At 56.7% G+C, this 27923-nt stretch overlaps 1 protein-coding gene across 10 annotated transcripts in view; it reads right to left on the bottom strand.

Annotated features, from left to right (window-relative positions):
* Positions 1 to 27923, bottom strand: part of CAMK2B (calcium/calmodulin dependent protein kinase II beta) — a 108940-nt gene that overhangs the window by 25892 nt on the left and 55125 nt on the right. For all 10 annotated transcript variants that reach the window (XM_025381119.1, XM_025381117.1, XM_025381116.1 and 7 more), the window contains exons 3-8: positions 20630 to 20689; positions 16550 to 16604; positions 11647 to 11712; positions 4290 to 4362; positions 562 to 664; positions 389 to 472 (exon numbers count right to left, since the gene is read on the bottom strand). In XM_025381119.1, coding sequence (XP_025236904.1) covers positions 389 to 472; positions 562 to 664; positions 4290 to 4362; positions 11647 to 11712; positions 16550 to 16604; positions 20630 to 20689 — 441 coding nt within the window. The remainder of the gene's footprint in view (positions 1 to 388; positions 473 to 561; positions 665 to 4289; positions 4363 to 11646; positions 11713 to 16549; positions 16605 to 20629; positions 20690 to 27923) is intronic.

Below are 27923 nucleotides of genomic sequence, written 5' to 3'. Positions count from 1 at the left end.
CAAACTATCATGGGGATGCAGATGCGGGTGGCGCTAAGCCCCTCTGCTGCTACCCACCTCTGTGGGAGGATACCCCTACCCAAGAAGGGGCCCTGCCCATGGCCCAACAGTCTCTGACCTCTCCTCTCCACTCCCGTCCACCCACCACACCTCTGGACCAGACCTCTGCTGAGCGCAGGCAAGCACTGGGGTGCGCCAGGGTCATGTGATTCTAATCTGGGTGGAAAGGGAGCTCCTGGCTGCGTGGGCAGACCCCTGCCAGGGCAGCTCTGACACAGATAAATCCAGATGAGAGCAACACGTGCTGGTCACTGCACACTCCAGGATGTAGTGGGAAGTCCTAAAACACCCGAGGCCCTGCCCTGCACCAACTCAGGCCAGGCCTCACCACATGCCCAGATGTCCACGGGCTTGCCATATGCCTCTTTGCGAAGGACCTCAGGGGACAGGTAGCCTGGTGTGCCAGCGAACCCTAGAGAGAGGGGAAGAGGCCACGAGGGGCTGTCACACCACCCCCTCCCTGCCGACTGCCAGCCAACACACCCTGCCCCTGGCACTCACCAAACCACGCCTGCTGGTCCCCCTGCACCTCGATAGCCAGGCCGAAGTCTGCCAGCTTCACTGCAGCCCCTTTGCACTTGCTGGCCAGGAGCAGGTTCTCCGGCTGCAGGGAGGTGACCGGCACAAGGGTGCACGTTGTTTAAACCCAGAGGTGTTATGCAGGGAGGGGTGGGAGGTTACAAAACAAAGAAAACAGTGGTTTGCAAGAGACAGGTGCACAGGTCTGAGCCCTGCCCCATGGTGTCTGCAGGGCACAGCTGAGCCTTCACCCCAGAGTCCCAGATGCTGAGCCTGCAACCCCACAGCCCCTCTGCCCCTGGGGACAGAGACACAGCAGCTCTGGCCTTTTAGAGGAAAGCTGGCTCTCAGCCTGAGCTTGGATCCCCATACCCTGAAAGGGCGACCTGGGGACCAGTTGGACCAAAACCTCAAGCTCATCCTTACAAGCAAACTGAATGTTCCCCACAGCTCTGGGGCAGACCGTGCAGTGGCTGAGGGCTCCCGTGGCCCTCGGACTCCCACTGGCTGAGGGACTACAATGGCCCTCCCTCTCCTCCCTGTCTCCCACTCCCCAGAGACATGTGATGTCGGAGGCTCTTGAGGGGAGGTTCAGGTATTTCCTACTGAGATGGTGACCTCCCAAGGGCAAGGAGAAGCACATAGGGGCCTCAGCACTAGGGGCAGCCCAGGACATCCACCCACCAAGTGCCCCTGGCTCTGGTCATCTCCACTACATGGGGCAGGAAGGAGGCCCCTGCAATGAGCCCCTGCCCGCTGGGTATCCACAGGTCGGGGGTTACTCAGGCCCTGACACAGGGAGCAGTACCCTTGCTCAAGCCAGAAGGACACCTGCTCCCTGTCCTGCAGCAGCGCCAAGGAGGCTGCTGTCCCCAGACTGGGGACACTTGGCACTGAGGGCCTGAGGGGGTCCCAGGGCCACTGCATCCCGTGGGGCCTTCCTGTCCCAGCTTTCAAACCCACCAGGCTCTGGTCTACCCATCAGCCTCACCACATCCCAGCGGTGGGGTCTCTCAGCTGCAGGCCTTCCTTGTCCGTGACCAGCAGGGGGCGTCCCTGGAGCCCTCAGGTCCCCTTGGCCAGCCTCCCAAGCCACCCCTTCGCCCTGGTGAGTGCCCCGTTGTCCTGGCACAGCTTCCATCTGGCGCAGTACCCTCGGGATCACACTGCTGCTTGATGAGCCGCCAAAAAAGACAAAACAGAGCCACTCCACCCGCTTTTAACACTGGTTGTAAACCTCAGAGATCTTGAAATGTGAAAAAGTGGCCCCCAGGATGAATGACATATGCTATCCCCATGTGGAAAGACTGCCACAGCCCTGAGCTGTGAGTGCCCCTCAGCAGAAACCCAGAGCTTCCTCGAAAGCTCCAGCCACGCTCTACTGAGCAGGCGGGATGAGGCCGTTTGCTCCCTTGACAGGGCAGCACTGGGGGCTTCTGTCCCCCACTTCCACCTCCTCATCACTGTGGGGGTCCCAGTCTACATGCATCCCTGTCTACCGAGCACCAACCCACAGGCCTCTGGACACGGTGATTTTGCCAACATGAGTAGGTGGAGGCCCTAAGCTCCCTGTGCAGCCACATGGAGAAGTCGGACAGAGGAGGGGCAGGGGCTGCATTTCTCCATCCAGCCCAGAGCAGACTTGCCGCAGGTGCCCCTTTCCCGGAGGAAACAGACCAGCAGTTCTTCTGAAGAGAAGGAGCATTAAGTGAACATGGGCTGTAGGAAGCACTGGGCGAGAAGGCCTGGAGGCTCCAGGGTAGCTCTGAGGCTGTGCCCACCCCTGCTAGGCCACCTAGTGCTGCTCCCACCTACAGCTCCATCCTGGCTCTTTTGCAGCTCCCTGGGATGACATCAACTGCCCTCTGCTCTCCGCCACCCTCCCCTGTGGGGTAAGAGCAACCCCATCACTCTGCTGCTTCCTGGGCTGTCACGATCAAGATGGTGGATTTCTGTCCAGGAGAAAAGGACATCCTGTCCCCCTCAACAGGAGGTTGAGACACCAAGAATTCTGTTTGTCCCTCAGATTGGGGAGGAGGTACCATTGACCTCCACTTCTATGCCTTGGCCCCAAAGTTAACCAGATAAATCATAGGGTCTGGTAACAAAATGCCTGTGACCCCTCACAGGAGAACCACTGAATCCTAGCACCAACCCATGTGGCCCCAAGAGGAGCACCTGGGGGCCGTCTCCTCCCAGAGGCGCCTGAGTGAGGCTGACTCACGTGAGACACAGCAGGACATGCTTGGAATGCAGAGATGAGAGGGAGCAGGGGGCACAGTGGCGTGTAAAGGGCATAGGAGAGGGTCCCAGATCTGCTCTTGGTGTGGCGCTCTCCCCAGAGCAGTGCAAAGATCATCGATGGCCTAAGGAAGGGTGTGACCCCCATCCAGCATGAAAACCAGTGGGCAGGTTGGTCTTAAATGCCTTCAGGGTGATGGCCCCAGGGTCTGCACTGCTTGCCTGTCTACAGAGAAGCAGCAGGCTGAACCAAGCCTTGGGGAAGGTGGGGTTGAAGAAGGAGGAAAGGAGATTGGAAGGAAGGAAAGAGGGAGGAAGGGAGAGAGGGAGGAGCAGAGAGACAGCTAAGCTTCTGAGAGGCCACCCTGTGCCCTGGGGGGTGACCAACCTTCTTCCGAAGAGAGCCTAGAACTGTTTTGCCCAGACCTAAGCTGGGGGCAGCAGAGACTTGGAGAAAGGGCTGGGAGGACTTGGCAGACCCTGGCGAGTCCTGATGTCACCACCCTGCTCCCAACAGTGTCAGCCCTCTGTTACCTGTGTCCCACCTGCCAGAGTGGAGTCTTGGCAGGGGCTCACAGTGAGACCCTGAGTGGACATTTGTTACTAGCTTTCTCTGTCGCCCAGGCTGGAGTGCAGTGCAACAGGCTGATTTCTGAAGACTAACCTCTCCCAGCCCTGAAGGTCCGGAGGGGAAGGGAGGGCCATGTGCAGACACCCCCCCAACACACAAGTGCACACACATGCACATGTACACACATGCCCACAAGACATGCACACACATGCATACACGCACACATGTACCCACATATCACATTCACATATGCATTCACACAAACATGCCCACACACGTTTGCACACACATACACACTTGTACACACATGCACACACATGCATGCACGCAGTCCCCACACACATGTGCATGCACAGATGCCATATGTATACACACATGCACACAGGCACACATACAGACATGCGACCACTCATGCAGACATACGCACTCACACCTCTATGTGTGCACATACATGCACATCCCCGCACAGGTGCAAGATGCACACACGAGCATGTATACACACGTGTATACACACGTGCATACACACACAATGCCTCCACCCAGGCATGCACATATGTATACACGAACCTCCATGTACACACATGTATGCACACGCACACACATACTTCTATGCGCATGACACATGCACACTTACATACAGGTGCACACACATAAGCATGCACACATGCCTCCACACATGCACACACATATGCACACCCTCCACACAGGAGGTGCACACACATACACATGCACATGCATGCACACACTCCATGCATGCACACAAGGACACACACACACATACACCTCTCTCCCTCCAAGCTCCACAGTGCCCCACACTGTCCAGCCCCTCACACTTCCTTGTACACAGCATGCAGGTACAGACAACAGACACCTGGCACAGAGTGGGGTGGGGACTCACCTTGAGGTCTCTGTGGACGACCCCCATTTGGTGACAATGGAGAACGGCCTCCAGGATCTGCTGGATGCAGTGACTGTGGCAAACAGCAGGTGGGTTAGTGCGAGTGGCCCCGGGGAGCAGCAAGAGGAGGCACTGGGGGCAGGGGCAATGGTGCTGTGTGGCCTGGGGTACCAGGGGGACAAAGCGAGTCAAGTGGGGAGGAGATGCTGGCCAGGAGGGGCCTCTGGAGCTCCTTCCTCAGCTCCAAGGCCAGCAACCCTGGCCCTGGCCCTGCCTTCCCCTCTGGGTCCGTATCTGCTCAGAGGGCACAGCCAGGCACACAGAAGTGACTTTCAAAGGAAACACCCCTGTCCCCAGGCTCCTGCTGGCCAAGCCTGACCCTAAGCTGGGCACCCTCAGGAGGGAGGCCAGGCTGAGCCTGTACCCTGCAAGGCGGGCTGAGGTGAGTGGGCCGGGTGAGAGGGCTGGAAAACCAAGACAGGAAAGGGCCAAGGCGGCTGGGGGTGGGGGCAGACGGCTGCCTGGTGTGCGAGAAAGCCCCAGGCACCAGGACGCTGCTCTGTGCTGGAGCAGAAATAATGTGCTCAGGCACATGTTATTTCATTTTAATAAAAAGTGAAACCCGCCTGGGCGTGGTGGTTCACACCTGTAATCCCAGCACTTTGGGAGGCCGAGGTGGGCGGATCACCTGAGGTCAGGAGTTCAAGACCAGCCTGGCCAACATGGCGAAACCCCGTCTCTACTAAAAACATAAAAATTAGCCGGGTGTGGTGGCGCATGCCTGTAATCCCAGCTACTCGGGAGGTTGAGGCAGGGAGAATTGCTTGAACCCAGGAGGTGGAGGTTGCAGTGAGCCAAGATGGCTCCACTGCTCTCCAGCCTAGGCGACAGAGTGAGACTCCTTCTCAAAAAAAAAAAAAAAAAAGTGAAACCTAAGCTTCCACATTGGCTGGTGGCTACCGTGTTGGGCAGCTCAGTTCCAGCAGCACTAGGGGCATCTAGCTCAGCTCCCAGGGATCTGAGGGGCTGGGCAGGGGGCTGTGTGTGCGCAGCACTGAGCACACGGAGCTTCCCCTTCAACCCTTCCTCTCATAGTCAGGGAGGGCTGTTGGCAGAAGTCCCCGGCTCTTCCAGGCCATGACTGACTGGGAGGAGAGGTCCAAGCTGCTCTCAGGCCACCTCCCTGACACCTGTCCTAGAGCACATCAGACCCAGGGCCACGGAGCCCCTGCACACACCGAGAGCCTGTGGCTTGAATCTGCTTCTGCCCAGGTGCCCCTGGAGCCTAACACAAGCCCCTCCCTGGGGACAGCTCCACAATGCAGGGTGATAGCAGCCACCACCTCCGAGGCTGCCCTGCTGGGCCTGGAGGCATTTGCCACAGGCTGCCAATGCCCACCTGCCTGGGGTCTCAGTCACCACCCCACTGGGCAGGGTCAAGGGAGGGACGGGAAGACCCCCCTCAAGACCCTTCTATCGCAGCCAGATCCTTGGGGACAGGAGGGTGACCAGGGTCAGCAAGATGAGTGGGCTTTGTTTTCCTAACAGCAAATTCAGAGAGGACACGGGAGGCCAGCCCTCTTCCTCAAATAGCTCCCACCCCTCCTGGTCCCATCTGCACAGCGTCAGCCATTACATTTAAAAGTGAATCTGAGTTTCCTTCTGAAGAAACCCAGCCCTCAGAGTCCTAACGGGTAAAGGACTCCTGCGGTGTGTGGGGTCAGGAGAAACCAGGCCCAAACTCATGGGAGACAGCCCCTTGGTGGTGTCAATGTCACCAGAGTGGGAGCCACAATCCTATCTCCATGCTCCATGTGCCCTGGGGTGTCCTGCCTTCCCTCCTCCCCATGTGCCCTGGGGTGTCCTGCCCCTTTGTTGAAACACCCTCCCTTCTCCCTGGCCTACACCTAGAGACTTCTTCCTGGCCTCTTCTGCTCCTGCAACTCCCGTAGGGGGCTGTGTCCCTGAAGTCAGCTCATGACAAGCCTCTATGAGGGCCATCTACTTCCCATAATGCTCTTATCTGCCTGGACCAGCCCCTCCTCCTTGTTCCTGAGGGGGCCTGGCATCTGTTCCTTTGAATGGCCAACTGTGTCCTGGCAAGGCCTGTGGGCCTAAGCATGGCGAGCTGGCTGCGGGGGCTTCCCTCTGGTGGGCAGACTCAGCCTCCCTATGGGACAGGAAGCCTGGGCAGCGGGGGGTGAGGCTGTGGGGTCAGATATCCACAGCCATCCAGATGGGTCCAGATGCAAAGTGAGCTCAGTGTGGCCCTCCCAGGGGCCAGCCGGCCCCTTCATGCACTGCTGTGTGGTGTGGACGGTAGCAGCGCTGGCCAGATCCTGTGGTCAGTCTTGGACCTGGTTTGTCCTGGGAAAAGCATAGATCTTGGGCTCCTCCTGTCCAACTGTGTGCACTTTTCCCCAGCCCATCCCCGTGGTCCATCACTTCCCTGAGGGCTGGACTTTCCTCTGCCCTTAGGCACTATCCTGGTGGAGTGATGTGTGCAGAGGTTGTGGTCACCAGGAAGTGCTACCTTCTTGGACACCAACATGCACCCCACAGACTACTGCTGAGGGCGAGAGTTGAACCTTCCTCGTCGACTTTCTTTCAGCCTCAGACTTACTAAGTCCTGGCCGCAGCTCTGGCCATGCCCTGTATCCTCCTTCCTCCCCAGATGTCTTCGCCCCCTGACTCCACACTTGGCTCACCCAGTCCTCCTCGGCCTCCCCTGCTAGTGGTGCAGGGCCCCAAACCCATGCCAGAGACAGGGGGACTATGGGGCCAGCATTGGGTCTGCACCTCTCCATGGTGTCCTTGAGGGTATGATGGGGACTTGGCATGTGTTGCTGAGATCAAGTCCATCCCGTCCATTGTCACACAGGCTCCAGGCCCTGCAAACGCAAGCTCAGGATCAAGTTGGCTGAGCAAGCCAGGGGTTCCCAAGACAAGCCTGCACCCAGCAGGGTAGGTGGGATGGGACAACCACCTGGCCTCGGACAGTTCATTCAGGGCAGTCCCCTGCACTTTAGGGACCTGTCCTTATATTGCCCTTATCCTGGTATAATCTGAGACTATGGCCCTTGGAGGATGTGAGACCTCATCGTCACGCCATCTATCTGCCCTCACCTTCTGTTAACATCGCTGTCTTCTCTAGGAAGGGCAGACCCCCGCTAGGTTTGTTTTTGTTTTTTTCATGTTTTGAACAGTTTATAAGATGTCACTCTTGTGATTAGAACTGTTTCCAAGCAGCATTTGGGACGTTATTCTCAGCCTGGGCTCTGATGTCCTCCCCCTCCGGGGACAGTCAGCATTGCACACAGTCCCTCACTCATCTTTCAGAAGTAACATTGCTTTTTTTTTTTTTTTTTTTTTTTTTTTGAGACGGAGTCTCTCTCTGTCACCTAGGCTGGAGCTCAGTAGCGCGATCTCGACTTACTGCAACCTCCACATCCTGGGTTCAAGCGATTCTCCTGCCTCAACTTCCAGAGTAGCTGGGATTACAGGCATGCGCCACCACGCCAGGCTAATTTTTGTATTTTTAATAGAGATGGGGTTTCACCATGTTGGCCAGGATGTTCTCGATCTCCTGACCTTGCGATCCACCCGCCTCGGCCTCACAGAGTGCTGGGATTACAGGCGTGAGCCACTGTGCCTGACTGCCACTTTGCTTTTTAAGGATTTTTAAAAAAATGGGTTCTAAATGTTTTGAACTTTGCTTTCCCTGTTTGAAGAAGACATGGGCACCCTTTAGTTCCCCCATAAACTCCAAAGTAAGACCCTGCTTCCTCCTAAGATGAATTTCCAGCTTTGTTGGTTAGAAATGAGTTCAGAAAAGCAATGACTGTTCTGTTTCTTCTTGTTCCTTAGATGGGGCGCATCCAGAAATCTGTCAGCTGCTCCACGGCAGCAGCTCCTGGCCCTTGGCAGGTACCAGGCAGGGCATTAGTACACTTGCCCTGGCTGCGTCTGGGTGGTTCAGAAAGCACCTCCCTGCCCAGGTCTGGCCAGGAGGCCTCGGCCCATCCTGTCCCATGCCTGTCCTTCTTTACCTCTGTCTCAGCACAACCCCAACCGTTCAGACGTGGGGCTCCGCCCGGGGATAAGTTAAGCCCCCTCCTTTGCTCCAGTCCTGCCCCGAGTCTGTGGCGAAGCCTGTGGAGTAGGGGCCCACGAGAGCCTCTGTCAGACTCTCCACCAAGATCCACTGCTTGAAGGCTGAAGCTCATGCACAGAGAGCAAAGCCGCTGCGGCCCCAGGCAGGGCATGAGGCTCACCCAGAAAGAAAGGAGCCCAAGGCTGCTGAAGCCTGAGGAGGGGCCCCGTGCTGAGGCTGTTGCACTAGCGGGGCCAACCCAGGAGGGGTTCTCCAGGAGGCTCCTTCCCTCTCCATGTCCCCTCTCCCGCTCAGCCTCCAAAATCATTGCCCAGATCCTGGCACCCTCTATAGGACGCAGGCCGTGCACCCCCTCGCTCCCCACAGTCTGGCTACGGAATGCCCTCCATTTGAGCTCCAAACCCTCAACAGAGGCAGTGGAGTTTTAAGAGAACATCTCTTCTGGCTGGTTCCAAGGGACCCCATACACCAGGGGTGCCCTCTGCATCAGGAGTCCTGTGAGAGGAGGTGGGGAGACCTGGGTCAGAGCAGGGAACACTACAGTCTGCTCTGGCAAAGGTTCCTGGGACCTGAACAGCCCAAGCATTTCCTGAGGACCCTAGAAATCCCTTTCTTCTCCCTTCCCGAGCCTACCCTGAGGCTGCTCCAGACCTCGCCAGGCCAGTTCTGCGGTCCCCCGGCCCACAGCAGAAAATCTGGGGTTCAAGCAGGTGGGACTCCTGCTGCCAGGCCAGGCACCCCAGGGCCCGCCATGGGGAGGAGCTGTGGGTGTGTGTGGGGGTGCTGTGTGGCCATCAGAGACTCAGACTGAGGAGGGAGATGTCGAGCAAGCCTGTGCCTGAGGATTGGGCAGAGGGGCTGGCGCTCCGGAGGGAACTGGCCTGGTGTGATGAGGAAGTCACAGGTGACCCCTTCGCCCCCATGGCTGGGGCTGCCCCATTCCAGCCTCCACCTGGGGCGGCAAGGGGTGCAGCATTCTGGGCAGCCTGACTCTCAAGCTTCCCCCAGAGCGGGAGACAACAGGCTGTGCTTCCTTCCCCAAACCTGATGAACACAATGACGCCTGAACCACACAGTGGGGCCAAAAGGGATCCATGGGAGCAGAGGGGCTCTGGGCGGTGCAGGACATCGCTAAGGAGGCAGAGGGAGCATAGGAGACAGTGGGGCGCAGGGGGGCAGGGGAGAGGGCTGGAGGTGGCAGGTGAGGAGGAGGGTGGGAGTGAGGGGCCTGTGATGGGGCATGGGCAGGGGGTGAGGGTGGGTGAGGGTGGGGCTGTGGTCTAAGGTACTCCTGAGCCCTAGCTGTGGGGTCTGATTTGCTGATGGGAGGCTCTAGGAGGCCACATGCCCCCACCCTTGCCCAGCATCTGCCCACCCCTCAGGGCACTCCACCCACCCTAGGATCCCACCTGCCCCGGCAGGTGTCTGGATGGGCCACCAGGGACCCTCGAGTCTACCTGGCCAGCAGGCAGGCAGCAGCACGCTCTGTGACATATCTCACCCCAGAAGCTCAGAGCAGGGGGACAGGGCTCCGTTCCACTTTCTACTTTTCTTCTAAGTAGAATATAAAGGAAAACCTCGTCTTCCTCCGCTCCAAGGGCACAGGCCTCTCCAGGCTGTTCTGCAAACTACAAAGTTCCTCCTCAAGGATCCTTAGAAAAGAAGCCAGTGCCCCGAACCCCACAGAAGTCTGGGGCCAAGAGACTCGCCAGTTCTGTCCCTCTCCCTGCCTGGCTCTAGGGGAGGCCCAGTGGCAGCAGAACTGCTTGCACTGCCCATCAGGGACGCGGGCCATGTCGCCAAGGGCAGTTTCCTATTGGTGCAGAGGCAAGTCACATCAAACTACTCCTGCTACTTTAAAAAAAATTCATTTTTCTGGATCAGAAAAGTAATACATACTCATTTTAAAAAGGTTTTTTTTTGAGACAGAGTTTTGCTCTCGTTGTCCACCCAGGCTGGAGTACAATGGCGCAATCTCAGCTCACCACAAACTCCGTCTCCTGGGTTCAAGCGATTCTCCTGCCTCAGCCTCCCGAGTAGCTGGGATTACAGGCATGCGCTAGCATGCCCGGCTAATTTTGTATTTTTAAGGGTTTCTCCATGTTGGTCAGGTTGGTCTCGAACTCCCGACCTCAGGTGATCCGCCCACCTTGGCCTCCCAAAGTGCTGGAATTACAGGCGTGAGCCACCGGCCTGGACTAAAAAGAGTTTTTAAATAGACAAAGAAGATACACATTTAAAATCATCCACAATTTCACTACCTAGTGAGGTCCTCCGTTAGCCTTATTTACGTATTTATTTTTTGAAGACAGGGTCTTGCTCTGTCACCCAGGCTGGAATGCAGTGGCACGATCTCGGCTCACTGCAACTTTGAACTCCTGGGTTCAAACCATCCTCCTACCTCAGCTTCCCAAGTAGCTGATGTGCATGTGTGCCACCATGCCTGGCTAATTTTTTTAAGTTTTTGGTAGAGAGGGGGTCTCATTATACTGCCCAGGCTAGTCTCAAACTCCTGGTCTCAAGCAATCCTCCTGTCTTGGCCTCCCAAAATGTTAGGATTACAGGTGTGAGCTACCATGCCTGGTCTCAGGATTTTTGTTCGTTTGTTTGTTTGTTTGTTTTTAATACACATCTCTGTGGCAGAGCAGGGTGGGCAGAGCCCAGTGGGCAGGGAGTAATGCTGTCAGCTGTCCTTGAGGTGAGATGTACTATTACAAGAGACATCCTTGTCAGGTGTCAGGGTGGCATCTGGCCTGGGCCACAGCAGGCTACCAGTGGCCTATGCTTCCAGGGACTGGGCCCTGTCACCTCCCCAGCTGACATCTGCCATCCCTCAATCTGGTCTCCAGCAGCCAGGCCACCAACAGCCATCTCTGAGACCATCTGTCCCTCTTCATTCCCCCTGGGGAGGGCTGGCCTTGTGGGAAGAGCTGCCTGAGGGTCCACAGGAAGCCCCACCTGGATGGAGCCCAAGTTCCTCCATTCCATCCCCACACTGGGAGGCCCACAGACCCAGGGCCAAGCCCTCTGAACAGGGCCCTGGGCGTGGAGGGGAGGTGGCCTCTTGGCTCTGCACTGAGGTTACAAGTTTCCTTTGGCTTCATGCCCATCGCCCTGGGGTGTGGGTGAGCAAGGATGCTCAGGATCAGACGTGAGTCAGAAAGAGCAGCAGGAGTGGGTGAAGGAGGGGTGGTGAGGGTATAAGGGAAGACGGACAGGACAGCGTGAGGGCTCTGCACCCACCTGGCATCAGCCTCGCTGTAGTATTCTCTCGCCACAATGTCTTCAAAGAGCTCCCCACCAGTGACCCTATGGGAGAAGCATGAAGGGGTCACAGATTCTGGAGACCCCTGTCACACTGTCACCTCCATTACTACCACCACCACCACCACTATCATCGCCATCACTCCCATCATCACTAATGTCACCATCACCAGCATCATCACAATCATCATCACCACCACCAACTACCATCATCACCAACCACCATCACCATCACTACCACCATCACCACCAACCATCACCATCACCACCAACCACCATCACCACCAACCATCACCATCACCACCAACCAACATCACCATCACTACCACCATCACCACCAACCATCACCATCACCACCAACCAACATCACCACCAACCATCACCATCACCACCAACCAACATCACCATCACCACCAACCAACATCACCATCACNTCATCACCATCACCACCATCACTACCACCACCCTTACCATCACTACCACTATCACCATCACCACCACCACATCACCATCACCACCATCACCACCACCAATAACACCATCACCACCATCACCATCATCAACACCACCATCACCACCACCATCACAACCACCATCACCACCACCACCACCATGACCACCATCACCATCACCAACACCACTATCACCATCACCAACACCAACACCATCACCACCATCACCATCATCACTACTATCACTACCATCATCACCATCACCTACACCACCACCACCACCATCACCATCACTACCACCACCACCATCATCACTATCACTATCACCACCATCACACCATTACCATTATCATCACCACCACCACCATCACCATCATCACTTGGGACTGACAGCTTACTAGTGCTTACTTATCTATAATGACATTTAACATTTCAGTCCTCACAACCACTCTATGACTTTGGTCTATACTCCATTTTTATGGATGAGCAAACAAGTTTCAAAGATTTGGTGACTTGCACAGAATGGGCAGCACAGGAGCTTTGTCTCGGGGTCTGCATTGTTACACCCAGGCCTTGTGACTCAAATTCCAAGTCTGAGAAGATCTGGTCTCCCCTCCTCAATACTCTCCCACCCCCACTTAGGGCCAGAGTGGTGGCCCTTGCACAGGATCAGAGGCCCAAAGACACGGTGCCTAAATCTGGCCTCTTTGGTGGCCCGGGGTCTTGAGGTGTTCAAGGTCTCATCTCTAGGAGGAGAACAGAGATGACAGGCAGAAGGGAGGTCTCTGCCCACTCTCCTGCCCTGTGTCTCCACCCAGTGAGTAGTCATTGGGCTCTACGGTCAGGATAGACCCTGTGAACAGAAGCCACAATCTGAAGGGCCTCTGGGAGCTGGGTAATGTGGTCATGGAACAAAAAGGTGGAGGGGCTGGACGCACAGCAGGGGAGTAGGACAGCCCTCCATAGGTCTGCCCAAGCCCCTCACACACTCAGCCTGCTTGAGTCGGCTGGAAGACTCCCCTAGAAGTTCCCACCCCTGAGAAGGTTAGGGTCTCTGCTCCCACACCACCTCCTGTGACCCTATGTGTGGGGCAGGCCTGTGGGGCCCGAACCCCTCCTCTGCCTCTGCACCCTCTTCCCCATCCCCCCACCTGCTCCACTGCACTGCCCAGGTGCTGTGGCTTCTCTATCTGCCTGGCAGTTTTCCCCATTGGTTCTGGAAAGTAGGGCTTAGGTCTTCCTCATTTTTGGGCCCAGCACTTGGGGCTGGGCTGGTCCACGGCAGGGAAGACCCAGGGAGTGGGTCTGTTTAACATGTGACCTTGGCACATGTGGATGCTCTCTCAGCACTGGAGAAAAAGAAAAGTGAGCATGTGTTGAATGTTGGCTCCCCCCTGCTCCAGCTAAACACATGCCCTGATGATCCCATTGAATCCCCTCAAAATCCTTCGAGCAATGTGAGGGTGAAATGCACTGGGAAGACACCCAAGTCCCTGGCACCTAGCAGGGCATTAAAGGACTGGGTGTTCCCTTTCCTTTCCCCGTTTTTCTGTCTGGGCTGGGGGCTGGGGGCTGGGGGCAGGGGCTCTCCCTCTGTTGCCTGACTGGCTCTGCTGTTCTGTGTCCCCAACCTGCACCTGACATAAGACCTGGAGCTCTGCTCACCCTTGCTCACTCCTCTGCATGCCTCTCTCACTCCTCATGGGCCAGCACATTTATACAGCCAATCAACCACCAGATCAACCACAAGGAAACAAAACAGTGTTGACGGGGGCCCTTCCCAGGGTCATCTGGTCTGGCTCCTGAGCTTGGCCTGTCCGTGAGGGGGTGTGTGTGCATGTGTTCACATGTGTGGGTGCCTGTGTGTGCCCTTGTGTACATGTATACTGGCTTGTGCATGTGAGCACATGTGCATGTGTGTCTGCATGTCCGTCTGTACCTATGTGTGCCCATGCGTGCACTCATGTTCATGTATATTGTTTTGCATGTGTGCAGGCGTGCCTGTGTGCATGTGTGTACAACTGTGTGCCTGTGTGTGCCCTTGTGTACTTGTAGAGCAGTTTGTGCATGTGCACACGTGTGCATGTGTGTCAGTGTGCATGTTTGTACATGTGTGTGCTTGTGTGTATACATGTGCATTGGGCGGGAGGATCAAATCCCACATCTAGCCCAGCAAGGGTCTGGCATGCCCCAGTGTTGTGCTATAACTGTCCAGGTCTTGGCACACATTAAACACAGATTAGGCTCTGTAGATGCTGAGTCCAGGCACAGAACAGTAGCTAAACGGCCTTAAGGTCTTGAGCCAGGGCTGCAGCCCAGAGTCCCTCCAAGGGGTGCCTCACTGGGGCTGATGCCAGGCCCTCTGGGGTGCTCTGTGTGGTCAGGAAGCTGCACCTGAGACTCCCTGGCCAGGGCCATCTAGTGGTTCAGTTTCAGGGAAGGGAGTTTGCTTCTCCACCCATGTTGGTTGCTGTGGGGAGTTTGGGAGACTCAATACCGGCCCAGGAGGAACATAGTCTGGGAAGGCACACATATGATTTCATGGTCCCCTTTCCTTAGGCTGTGGGGGACACATGGCCGATTCTAGGCTTCAGCCATGGCACCTATGGGAGCTTCTGTCCTCTGGGTGTGCAGGTGTGTGTGAGACCCTCTATTCCCAAGCCTGGTTCTCAAGCCCTGTGACATTCCCAAGCAAGGGGAGTGGGGATATCTGTCAATCCCCCAGAATCCACAGAGTCCCCAAACTACCGTGGGGCCTCAGGGCCTCCTGAGGGCGATGCCAGCCAACTCCAGAAACCACTGTCCCAGCCCTCTGCTGGCCTGAGGCTGGCTGAGGCACAGGGGCCATGGAGGTTTGTGGGGAAGACATGCAGGGTCCTTCCTGACTCACCAGCCAATGTCTTCTTTCCAGCCTGCCTCAGGGCCTCCACTGACACCTGCCTGGCATGCGCTTGGCAAGGCGGGAGACATGAGAGTCTCTCAAATGGGCACACACGTGCACAAACACACCACCCTTTCTTCTCCTCAGCTCCTGTGACACATGCAGCCATCTGTTGACCACCAGGGCCCCTGGACAGGACCAATCCCACAGTCTCTCCATTTCCTGGGAAAAGAGGCTGATGGAGGTGTGGTGGGGCCCACAGGTGTGCAGCAAGCCTGCCAGCTCCCCAGGGCCACAGGACAGACGTTTCAGGACACAGCCTCAGCCAGGCCGTGGCGACTGTGTCCAGGTCAGCCCCAGTCACCTGGCTGGTGATTGCAGTTGGTCTCTTGTGGGACATGCAGGGGAACCTGAGAGGTGGCCAAGCCCCTGCAGGGACAGTCTCAGCTTCTCTAGGCCAGAGAACCTCACGTGGACAGAGGCCTCCTCAGGCCTACATGTGCCATGGCCTGTCGTCTGTCACTTGAGGAAGGAGGAGCTGAGAGGGCAGTCCCCATGCAGGCGCGTCCTATCTCTGCTTGGCCTGCACGCTCACAGCAGCCATGGGGAGGGCCTGGGGTAACCATGGCAATAGCACCAAGGTTGGGCTTCCCTGGCTGTGCGGCCGCCTGGGGGCCACAGGGCCAGGCTAAGGCCTACGGGCCCTTGCCCAGGTCAGGGTCCTGGAGCAGCACTGACTCACAGACAGCTAAATATAGCGCTGCTTAGCAGGAACTGTCAAAAGTGAGGGAGATGAGATCACTGCTTCTAAATCCGGCAGGAAGTGAGAGGCGGCAGCGGCCCCAGACACCTTCTCACTGAGCTACCGCACACACACTCATAAAACACTCACACATGCACATTCATGCACACACACACGCACACATGCATGCACACACATGCAAACACACATGCATACACTTGTGCCAGCGTACCCACATGCACATACCTCCACACGCTCACTTACACATTCACACAATACACATGCACATGTATGCACATCCCCACCCATATGTACCCTGATTTCATGTGCTCACACGCCCCCATGTACAAACGCCCACACACACGCATACATGTGCACATGCTCACATCTCACAGCCACATTCATAAACACACACATGTGTGCTCACACCAGCCAGCGGTGTCCCAGTCCTTCGGACGAGGGCTCCAAGGAAAGAAGGGTGAATGCAGCTTCTGACTGACTATTCCTCTGGGGTCCACCCACCCACTGCCTCCAGTGTACCCTGTTCTGTGTGGAGGAGAGGGGGAGCCCAGGATGTCAGCCCTGCCTCCGTGGGCCTCAGTAACCCTAGTGCAAAGCAAATGAGGAGAAGCGAGGGAGGCTGGGCCAGGCACAACTTGGAGCAAGGGGACCAGCAGCAGAAGCACACTCAAGGGAGTGGCCAGCCCACGGGTTGGGACTATTCCCTGGGGCTGGGGAGGGTGCAGATCCCACCCTGAGCCAAGGCTGGGAGTGAGTGTGGCGAGAGTCGCCAGCTCTGGAACTTACAGATCGAAGACCAGGTAGTGGAAGCCCTCCTCAGAGATGCTGTCGTGGAGACGCACTGTGGGGACAGAGAAGCCATGAGGGGCTGGCAGTAGCCCAGGACACACCCCCTGCCTGCCTCCATACCTGGCCAGGCACACCACGAGCTGTGTAAGCCCTAGGGCTGCCCACAGGATCGGGCTGGGTAGGGCCTAGGTGGGCAGGGCTGAGCAGAGTGCTTTGGGCCCTGTGGGCCAGCTGACCACCCAGCGAGCACCCACAGGGCCTCTGGGCCCCTGCCCTTTCCTTGCCGTCAGCTGCCAATCTGGTCACCTGTCTCCTTCTGCCAGAGAGAGACCAGGCCCTTTTGGTCCCAGCCTGGGCCTCAGTTGCTCCCAAACACCATGGAGATGAGCAGGAGGAGCTCACACCGCCAAACCCCAGAAAGGAGCCGCCACGAAGCTCCACATGAGGAGAAGCTGGGACAAAAACCACTTGTTATTCGTCTTGGGTCTTCCCAGGGCTGCCCTCAGCCTTCAGGCTCTGTGTCTTTGCTGTGTGCTGCCGGCACAGGCTGGCGGGCAGGGTCCCCGCCCAATGCAACATCATCCAAAGGTTGGGCCCTGAGCTCCAATTCCAGAGCTGGCATGGTCAGCAGGATGGACCACCATCATTCCCTCCTTCCTCCCTGCACAGCTTCCCATGACAATCTATGTGCAGCGTGCCTGGCCCTGGAACTCTGCCTGGCGCAGGGCAGGAGCTGGTCAGGATGTGATGAATGAACGAGTGGATAGATGAAGAGGCGAGGGAACAGTGAGTGATTTCAGCACAAAGCAAGCAACCTCAAGGCCTGCTTTTCCTTGAGCTGGAGATGTGCCCTGTACTAAGCAGCAAATATTTTCTAGGAATGACTCATTTTGGACACTCTCCCACGTGCCGATTCTGATGATTGCTAGAACAACGAGGACGATGACAGCCAACACACTAGGGCTGTTCTAAGCACTCTGTGTGTGTTATTTCATTTAACCTTCCCGACCACCCTGAGAAGTTACAGTTGAGGAAGCTGAAGCACAGAGAGCTTAGGTAAGCAGCTGACAGTCACACAGCTCACAAAGGCAGAATAGGGCTGTGGACTCAGGGGACAGTCTGGTTTGAGGACCTGCACCAGCCTCATTCCCTCCAGTCTTCAAGTCCTGGGAAGACGAACCCCTGAGGTGTGGCTCTCCTCCACCACTTGAGACTGGGCCACAGACACTGAACAGGTAAGGCGCAGCTGTCTTCTCCTAGGTTCGCAGGCCCCTGGGCCTCAGGCAGCCCCTTCCTCGGATGCTCCAGCGCTGTTCCAGTTTCTAACTGGCTGCCAGTGCCCTCCCTCCTCTGGCTCTGGTTCTCCCAGGGGCCTGGCCTGATAATGTCCTTACATCCGGGAACTCCATGTGGCCTCTGGGGCCTAGGACTCACCCTACAGATTCCTGGACTCCAGCAGCCCCACACCGATGGCCCTCCTTAGCCCCTAAACCTCAGACAAAATGCCCTCCACCAAGGGCAGGCCAGGCCCCAGAAGCCTCCACAGAGCCAGAAAATATAGGGCAAGCCCTGCCTTTGCCACTTGCTCTGGCTGTGTGACCTGGGGCAGGTTGCTCAGACCATCTAAGCCTCAATCTGCCCCTCTGTGAAATAGTATAAATAGCACCTCTTCACGGGGTGGCCATGAAGATCAATTATGTAACCTTTGTGGTGCTCTGAGACAGTGAGCACTAGGTGAACCACAGCTCTGTGACCATCACTGTCACCATCATCACCTGAATGTGAAGAATCCCAGGTGACTAACGCTCCGCACCAGGGCCTGGGGCCCACTTAGAGTCCTGGGGTTTTTGCAAGCCCAGTGCAAAAAGACCTGCTCCACTTCTCTGCCTCAGGCCCAGTAGCCCAGCCTTCTCCTCTCTGCCCCCACCAAGCCCCATTCTCAAAGAGCAAGGTCTTCCCCAGACCATGTCCTGGGTCAGCTCCCTGGGCGGAGGGCAAATCTTGCCCACCAGGGCTGTCTGGGAGCTGATGCTGACCTCTGTCAAGCAGGGACTCCACCAGCTAAGGCACTTGTCTGAAACCAATGTCCCCTTTCCCTCTCACCCATCTCTGGCTGACTTCTGTCCCAAGAGCAAGGATGCCCTCTCACTAGGTCCCCTGGACCCTCTCTTCACCCCTACGCAGGCTGGCCTGTGTGTCCCTAAGACATGGCGGATCCTGGAGGCCCACCAACATCCCGCTTCTAGCACTCGCCTGTGAAACCTCTGGAGTTAAAAAACTCACCCCTCCCCACTCCTTTCTAGTGGGGGCTGCCCAATAAGCCCAACTGGGGGCCCAGCAGGATGGCCCCTCTGAACTGCCCCACCTGGGACATGCCTCATGAAAATCACACACTCAGAGTAGAGGTGATCCCAGGGGCCACGGAGGGGATGCCCCCAACAGAACCCCACGGGCAGCTCCAAGGGAGGCCCTGTCATCCATGAAGGTACCTCACCGCTCCCTGGGGGTGCTGCAGGGCCATCCTCATGGTGGGGGCTGCCCATGCCCTCAGGCACCCACCTCCCCATGCAGGCCTGGTGGGGTGGGGCAGAGGCAGATGGGCTCTGGGGTGGCAGTGGGAGGGGGGATCCCACCTCCTCAGCAGGAAGCAGGCTGCTTAGGCCAGATGGAGCACTGGGGGTCTGTGTGGGGAGTCTGGGCCATGTGCATGTGGACACTTTTTAAAAAAACATTTTTAACATTTTAAAAATAGTTATATACTTATTTTAGTGGTTTAAAAGAAAACGTAACTGGCACATCAGACGGCGAATTCACACACAGGGCTAAGTAAAAAAGTAAATTGTCAGAAAATCTATTTAAATAAAAACAGTAAGCAAATAACACTGTGGGCAGCATACAGAGGTGGCAAATAAATAAAGTCCTGGATTACTAAGAGGAACCAGGGTGAAGAGTCCAGTCTGGATGCAGTGGGACGGTGGGCAGCGGCGAATCTCTCCAGGGGCTAAGCTGCAGCAGTGGGACCCTGAGAGCCCACCGGGGCTGCAGCCTGGCGTGCGCCCTGGAGTTGGGGCTGCCGCTTTCCATGCTGGGGTCCTGCTGGGTCCACTGGGGCACCTGCCCCTCTGCCCAGCTCATTGGTGAAGCATTGGATGAGGTAAGGTGGTTCCAGTCCCCTAAACCAGGCGATGAGGGTTCGGCGACCTTCGGAGCCAGGCCCAGGTGAGTGTGTGGATGCCCCAGGCTCCTAAACAGGCTCCCAGTCCCCAGCTGTTCCTTTGGAACAAGCACACCTGGGGTCCTCCTGGCATAAGTGAATCAGAGCTTTGGAGGAAAGGGCCCAAAATCCACCTGACAGCTCCCCGCGTGCGTCTGAGGCCAAGAGCGGCTGCCATCCCCAGGGCGTTTCCTGGCTGCTCCCCAACATGGGCAAGGCCTGGGCTCCAGGCTCCAGATGCCCCTGTGGAGCAGCTGACTCTGGGCCAGGGTCACTTGACCTCAGACCGTAGTTCCAGAAGCCCTGGGCCAGCAAAAGAAAACAGTAGGGGCTCTCAGCCCGAGGACGGCATGCGCTGGGGTCTTTGGTCAGTCTTTGTTTTCCTTGTAATTGGGCCATCTTGTGGCTTTTTTGAGGCCACAGAATGTTGAGGCCCCTGTGTGTTCTCAGCAGAATGGTGGCTCAGTGTTATGGTGGCTCAGAGTTATGGGGGTTACATGCTGGGCACTGGCTCAGCGGAAGGCTCTGTGAGGAATGTGTCCTTTACCTTCCTCTGCAGCCACTGTCACCAATGCCACAGACAAGACCCAAAGGACAGAGTGGGGTGGGGAGGGGACCTGTCCAGTTGGGTGGAGCTGGGCACCCAGAGCCCCGCCTTGGGGCTGCCCTGGCTCTGAGCACTCCCTGGAATCATGTCACACAGGACAAAGTCCTCAAGGTCAGGGGAGGAAAGGGGGCGTCCTCAGGGGCTTCTGGTGGGATATTTCAACAGAGAAGAAAAGGAAGTCTTTCTGTATCTCTTTGAAAGTCTGATAGAGAAACCGGAGCAGGATCCATCCCCCCGCCCACCCCGGGCCGCTCACCGATATTGGAATGCTTCAGAAGGCGGCAGATCCGAGCCTCTCTCTCCAACTTCTGGTGATCTGGGGGACAGAAAAGAACAAGGCGTCACCTCCTGCCCCAGCAACTGGTGGCCCACGGATTGTCCATGTCAGGGGAGGCCCACCAGGGTGTGCCAGGGCCTCTGATGAAGAGAGGAGTGGTTGTGACCCCACAGTGAGTAGTCGTGCCCCCGCCAAGGGAACACCCTTCGTGGGCACCCCCTGGGCCACTGGTGGCAAGGCTGGGGCAGGGACCAGCTGGCTTGTGTTTGGGGTGGAGAGGCCCATTCAGGTGGTGAGCGCTACTAACTCGGGGCTAAAAGTTTCCCTGGATGATTCAAAGTCAGCAGTGCACTGATTTAATCCTCCACTTATTTGTCCTAATTCCATACTCTTTGGAGCTTTTGGCTGAAGCCAAATTTGTTCTTCCGAGGCAGGGGAGGGGCTATCAGAATGGGGCCGGGAGGGGGTGAGGGTGTGCCCCGGAGCCGGCTGGCAGGAGGAGGAGGGGAAAGCCTCAGAGAGGCCTTGCTTAGGGGATAGAAGTAAACTGGTGGTGAAGCAGGAGGTGGCCCCTCCTTCCCTCACCACTCTCCTCCCACCCCACAAGGTGCAGGGCCCAGATCCCTGGACACTGGAGGTGTGGAGGTGACTGGTGCCCCTTGGGTGACCCCTCCACTGGCCCCCAAAGGATGGAGCAACTTATCTGCCAGAAATTTTACATTTCAATTACAGGCAGGAGGCTTTTAAAAACTGATGGAGACTGTAATAGCAAAACCCAAAACCCCACACTTCCTCTGACAGGACTCCATGCGCTGCAGTCCCACAGGGTCCCATACAGCAATGCAACAAAGTCCTCCACCAACCCCCACGTGCAGGTAGCACCCACATCCTAATAGTATGTAGGGAACGAGCAGCAAAGGAGGACTCACAGTGTGCTCTTATTTACACAAAGGTCGAAACTAGACAGTCGGTGGGCACAGCCGTGCATGGGGAGCTGCGAGGAAAGGACAGTGCATTTCAGAGTTCAGGACGTGACTGGGGAGGGCGCATCGGTGTCTGGAGCCCCCTCCACCTGCCCAGTGCTGAGTCCCACCACAGGAAAGGTGAGCAGGGCCAGGGGGCACATAATTAATACACAAGATAAGACCTCGGGGATGCCTCCTTCGCCAGGAATGCCCAGTAGCGCCCAGGAGCAGGGAAAGAATGAGGCTGCAACTTCACAATCTTCCTCAGGAGGCACTGAAACCTCTGATCCCTGGGCTTGGCAGAAACTTGTCTGCCTGCAGGAAGGGAGGCCTGGCCGAGTCATGTTTGGGGTCAGTTCCCCTGGAGCAGGTGTGGCGGTGGTGGCCTGGGGTACAGGACATGCCTGCAAACACGTATAGGCCTTGAGTGAGAAAGCCACGCCTGCAGATGGGAAGGTCTCTGGGAGCGGCATCCCCCGACTTCCCCCTCCCAGGACAGGCATTCGTCTCCCTGCCCTGGCCACCTGGCTGCCATCTGCTTCAAGCCCAGCCGCCTGGCATCCCACGAGAGGGATTCAGAGGGATCTGACAGAGCCTCCAGGTGGCACAGAGGGAGTCAGACCCCACCCTGCTGTTTTGCTGGAAGCCCAGGGCATACCTGCTCCCTCCCCCACCTGCACACCCACCTCAGCAAGCACTGCACAGTCTTCTAGAATACCCCAGTCCCTGCTCCCTCTCCCTCTCCTCTCCCCTCCCACTGAAGTGGGAGCTGAGGTGCCAGGAGCCTCAGGGATTTGTGATGGCAGAACTGGAACCAGCCCAAGTGTCTGTCAGCATCAGAATGGAAAAATCAAACATAGTCCTAATAGAATACACACGGTGTGGGCTCCGTTTTCCTATCTGCATGGAGCTCAAAACCCAGCAACACTGGACACACCTGCGGAAGGGAGGGGTCCATGCACGAGGCCTGGCTCCAGGGGAAAGCAGGGGATGGATTCTTGTAACACCCCCAACCCCCATCCCTCTGGGGTGGGAGGAGGGAGGGCGGTGCAGGGCGGTGAGTTCATGGGGTTATTGTTTTATTTCCTAGTGTCTTTCTTACACTGATTCTGAACATTTTTCAGACATAGAGAAACACTGCAACAATAGTACAGAGCAATCGTGTACAGCACTTCTGTACAATCTCCCTGCCCCGCCCCGCTTCCATATGACACACTCGCTTTTTCTGACGCGTGTGTAACACCAGGCAGCACTCAGGTGTGTCTCATAAGGACAGGGTGGCCCTTCCATAATCTCAATGCAGGTCCCAGATTCAGTAAATCGAATGCAGATATGACACTCATGTCTCTAAGCTACAATCCACGTTCCACCTTTCCAACCTGTCCCAATAAAGTTGATGGCTAATCTTTCCCCAGGACAGGATCCAAGCCCGGGACCACACATCGCCACGGGACGTGTGGGCCAAAGCCAGGCTGAGGGAAAGGAGGACCTGGGAGAGAGGCGGTGGAACCATGGCACATGGTTTCCTTTTGAAAAATTGCCTGATTAGAGTTAAATCAATAAAATCATAAATCCAAATCAGGAGAAAGATGCAATTATGAACGCACTCTCCTGGGACACAGATAATTTACATGCCTGTGTTTTATTACTGAAACATCGCCAAGAGCTGAGCCCCAGCCCAAAGATGATACCTATTCCTGAGCACGTGTTTAGGGAGATAATTATTTGTGTGGGGCGAAGAAAGGGCACCTGGCTGCCCAGTCTTGGCACCAGGTGTCCACTCATGGTGGCCATACAGATTGCTGACTGGTCCTCTTTCTGTAACACCCACAACAGCACCTCGACCACCTCCTCCCAGCAGCTGCAGTAGGTTAGCGCTCAGAGAGCCGCTTGGAAACCATCAACCATGACACAAGATCTAAGCTGGTAACATCCAGACACACACGTCGTATAGCGTGCTTCACTCTCGGTGCCAGGTTTATGGCTAATGTTGTTTTATTCGTTAACTTCCCCTCCCCCAGTTTTGACAGTGATCATGTGTTACTTCCATAATTTAGCAAAGCATTGTTTTTAAAAAAGATTTTGATCCTGTCTCCAGTGAGCAAGCTACTGATTCAATATGACAAGGATGTTTCATAAAATCTGCTATGGTAACATTTGCCCTTAAATTTTAAAAAATCAGGCAAAAAATAAATCTAAGCGGATATAAGGTGACTCTGGATGGGACTGAGAAGCCACAAGAAGGAGGGGGCAGGAGGAGGCGGCATTCTCTCTGGACCTGGCTCAGACAGCCCCATCTCAGGGCAGGCCAGAATCCAGCTTCCTAACTCTGTGCATATACTATGATTTCCTTTCTACAAAACCAGGGACATTATTCTCAGCTTCCACATTCACATCGTAAACCCCTTGTCATGAACAAGGTTAAGTAAGTTAAACTGAACACAATCCAGTGCATAAGAAATGTGCCCTGGCCCTAAACAGTACAGCAGAACCTGGCCCTCGACAGTACAGAAGAATCTGGGGGAAGCCCCAGCTCAGTCCTGTTCCCTGCCCCAGACAGTGGAGCAACCACATCTTGCTCATCCCTGCCTGCCAGCCTCATTCTGGGGGGCTCTGGTCCCCAGGGAATCTGCTGGACTCAGGAGACCAGAGCAGTGGCCACTGAGCAGGTCCCGAGGCCAGCAGGCTTGTGGCGAGAACACAGCCGGAAGTCTGCCAGCAGCGGCTCCCTACCTGTCCAGGGCCCTGTCAGTGCCCCCGGGACCCTAGCAGGGCACCCCTTCCTGAAGGAGGTCCCAGGAGGCCTCCTGAGTGGCCAGCCCTGGCTATGCCCACTACAGTGACGTCCTGGTCAGGGCCAGGCAGTGGATCACGTAGCTCATCCAGGTGACCCAGTAAGAGGGGCTCACCAGGTGTGGGGGCTGTGGGGGCTGAGTGGCCAGGCCTCAGGGCTGTGCTAGGTTCTCTGAGGGGCCTGGAGTTGGGATGCTCAGGGTCACCCAAGACCCCTGATGCTCTTCATCCTCATTGCCACATCTCACAGCTGGGCAGGGATGTCCGTGTGGTTAACATTTTATTAGGTAGTACTGATGCAAGTCACAGAAGAGGTGCCACACCTCTGTAGGTTGTGAATCCAATGACAAGGAAACCCCAAGAGCCCACTCCACCCGACAGCTGGTGCCTGGTCAATTCCTCAGAAGGTGCTGCATCCCCTCTCCCCATCGGCCAATGTCAGGCTCAGGCTCATGGCACTTCTACGCGCGCACTGGCTCCCAGAACTGCAGTTCCCTTCGATGCTGAGTTTTCCTAAAGGAGTCTAAGAACAGCCTCTGACACAGACCATGGGACAGAAAGCAGCGGCTGGGGAGTGAGGACACAGGCTGAGCCCCTCCCAACCTCCAGGGGACCTCACCCCATCAAGAGGAGACCCCTCTGCCCTCCTGCCCTCCCTCTTCTTCTCCCATCCCAAGACCCCTGGCCAAGGTCTTGGGGGTCCAGGGCAGACAGTCCCTGGGGCACAAAAAGCCAATGACAGCAGTGCCTGTGCCTCTTGTTATAGCAGAGTGATGAGCAGAGTGTTCTCAGACCCTGAGTCTGCCTGTGGAGACTCAAGAGCTGATGCTTCAGTGGGGTTTTAGAGGATGAGTAGGAGTTTGCCTACTCATGCTGGAAAAAGACTTGGTTCTCACACCCCCTCTGATGTGAAGCTTGGAGAGGGAACTCGAGTTCAACCAGCTCCTAAACGCTTGGGCATCTTGCAAATCTGCACCCTAAACGGAGGCAAGGGCGTATGTGTGTGGGCCTGTATTTAAGCCAGAAGGTGACTGACCCATCAGTGCGGATGCAATTCTACACATGCGCACACGTGTGTACACATTTACACACCGGCTCCCCAAGGGGGTGGCTCAGAGAGACGCTGGCAAAAGCATTGCTATTTATTTCTCCTACCAGAGAAACATCCCACAGATCAAATACAGCATTCATTTATACCCCCATAAAAGCATTTATCAAAAAACCCCCCAAACAACAACAATAAACCCCATAAACAATTGTCCTCAAAAAGATCAGGCTAAACCAGAGCCTGTAATTATCCGCCTGCCTGCTTGAATTCTAATGATAGTGATAGTGCGACATCCTCCGATTCCAGCCCTCGGGGAATGCCGAGCGCCGGGAGCTTTTCTAGGTGATTTAGCTACAATCTCGGCAGAGAGCCCTGGCCTGCCGGCCACTCATCTCGCCAAACCTGCACCCTGGGTGTCCCCCGAGGTCTGCACGACAGGTGGGGCCAAGTGCTGGGGCACAGGCAGGCTGGGGCCACCGAAAAACAGGGAAGAGAAGCACCCCCAGCCGAGCCCTGTACAGCCTGCTGGGCTCATCTCACGGCAGGCTTCTCACCCGCTCCCGCACACATCCCAGGACGCCGAAGACACCCGGACCGCGCGGGGCAGGCTGCTGGGCTGGGACTCAAAGCCAAGGCCTCTCGCCGAAGTGCAGGGGCTCTCTGTGATATGCCACTTGGTCCGCATTTCCTGCTGCTCTCTAGACTGGTGGGTGGTGCCTGCCTGGTGGCTGCAGTCTCTGCTCAATGCAGAATCTGATATTTACAGCCTGCAGATGCTGGCTGTGGGGGCAGCAAGGCCGACATCACAGAGGAAGGGGAGACAACCCCACACCGGCACCAGGAGGGCGCTCAAGGGCCCAGGAGACAAGGCTCCCCTCTCTCCCTCACCCCACAGCCTTCTCCAAAACACTGAGCGCCCAGCCGATCTGGGTTACCTGCCTGCAGAGGCCCGACCAAAGCAAACCACTCATGCTCGTGGGGAAAGACAAGGTCGGGTTACACTTGCCTAGATGTCCAGCCTCTCAGGAGCAGGGACCATAGACCCTCCACCAGCAGCCATTCCCAGATCCACAGGACCCCCGAAGCCTCAGCGTGGAGCTCTGAGGGGCGGGGTAGGGGAGTGGGGGCTCCTCCAAGCTGTTACTACGCTGGCGGGTTGGCAGCTGGCACCCACCACCATGAAGGTGACAGGGGCAGGGGCCACCTCAAGGTGCCCACGGCCAAGTGCAGGAAGAGACAGGACCAGGACATGGGCACAGCCACGTGACCCATCCCGGAGCACCTGCCACATGCCAGGCACCGTCTGTTCTGTGCACATTACAGGCATTAACCTATTTCATTCCAAAAACGCCCTGAAAGACCAGGAGTGGCAGGGGAGAGACTGCAAACCTCTCATGGTGTGGCGGGAGCTCCTCCCCTCCTGCCACGCCACCCTCATCAGTGCAGGAGTCGTAGGGTCCCCTGAGCTAAGAACAAAGAGAAGCCAGCTGAGGGCGATGGGAGAGGTGGAGATGACGGGCAAGGACATTCACACCAACTCTGATGCATCTGCAGGGTGAGGCACAGGGCAAAGATGAGGAAACTGAGGCACAGAGAGGAGCTCAAAGCTGCCAGGGCTGAAAGGCCAAGGCTGGGTGACTGGTGGGGTGGGCAGCGTAGCCTTCAACATCCCAAAGGCACACTTGTGCATGGCTCTGGGGACCCCTCGTGTCCCAAGTGGATGGCACCCAGAAGCCATGGTGTGACCAGTGCCCCCCAAGGGGGAGGGAGGGTCTTACAGGACAAGGTTACATGGTTTGGTAAATCATTGATGTTTGTTCCCATAATTTCCTCTTTCTTTCTCCAGTGCCAAGAAGAGGTCCGGGATGGAGCTGGCAGAGGCTTCCCTGCCCACCCAGTCCCCCTATGCCATCCTCCACCCTCCCCGCCCCTCCTCCTCCCCGGCAGTGGGTGAGTCACAGCAGGGGCGGGGGGTGGTGAGTGAGAGGAACCAGGGAGAAGGGGAACAGGAGGGCGTGGGTGGGCACCAGGCCCCCTGCCAGCCACCAGGAGAAATAGCAGAGCTGGCACCTCCAGGAGGACACCGCAGGGCACTGGGCGGGGGCGGCGGAGGGGCAGGAGGGGGAGGCACGAGGCCCACCTGTGTCAGGAATGGCTGCTTCCCTCTCACCCCAGAGCCTCTGGAGTTGTCAGGCCCAGAGACCTGGAGGAGGCCTGCCGGGTAAGCTCTGTGCTGGCTGGGGGATGCAGTTAGGGCCACCTGGGACCACTGCCACCAGGGTCTAAGGGCTGGGGGGTGGGGCTCCCTAGGTGCCATGAGTACTACCCACTGTGTGGCTTGGGACAAGAGATGGCACCTCCCTGGGCCTCATCTGGAAGATGGCTGTAATAATGGTATCTGGCCCAGGACTGTGCTGGACTGAAAATGGAATCATGTGTGAAAATCCACATGGGCCTGGCACAGGGT

The sequence above is a fragment of the Theropithecus gelada genome, chromosome 3 (assembly GCF_003255815.1).
Source record: "Theropithecus gelada isolate Dixy chromosome 3, Tgel_1.0, whole genome shotgun sequence".
NCBI lineage: Eukaryota > Metazoa > Chordata > Mammalia > Primates > Cercopithecidae > Theropithecus > Theropithecus gelada.
Note: the sequence above shows the minus strand (reverse complement) of the source record. Positions and strands in the feature narration are given on the sequence as shown.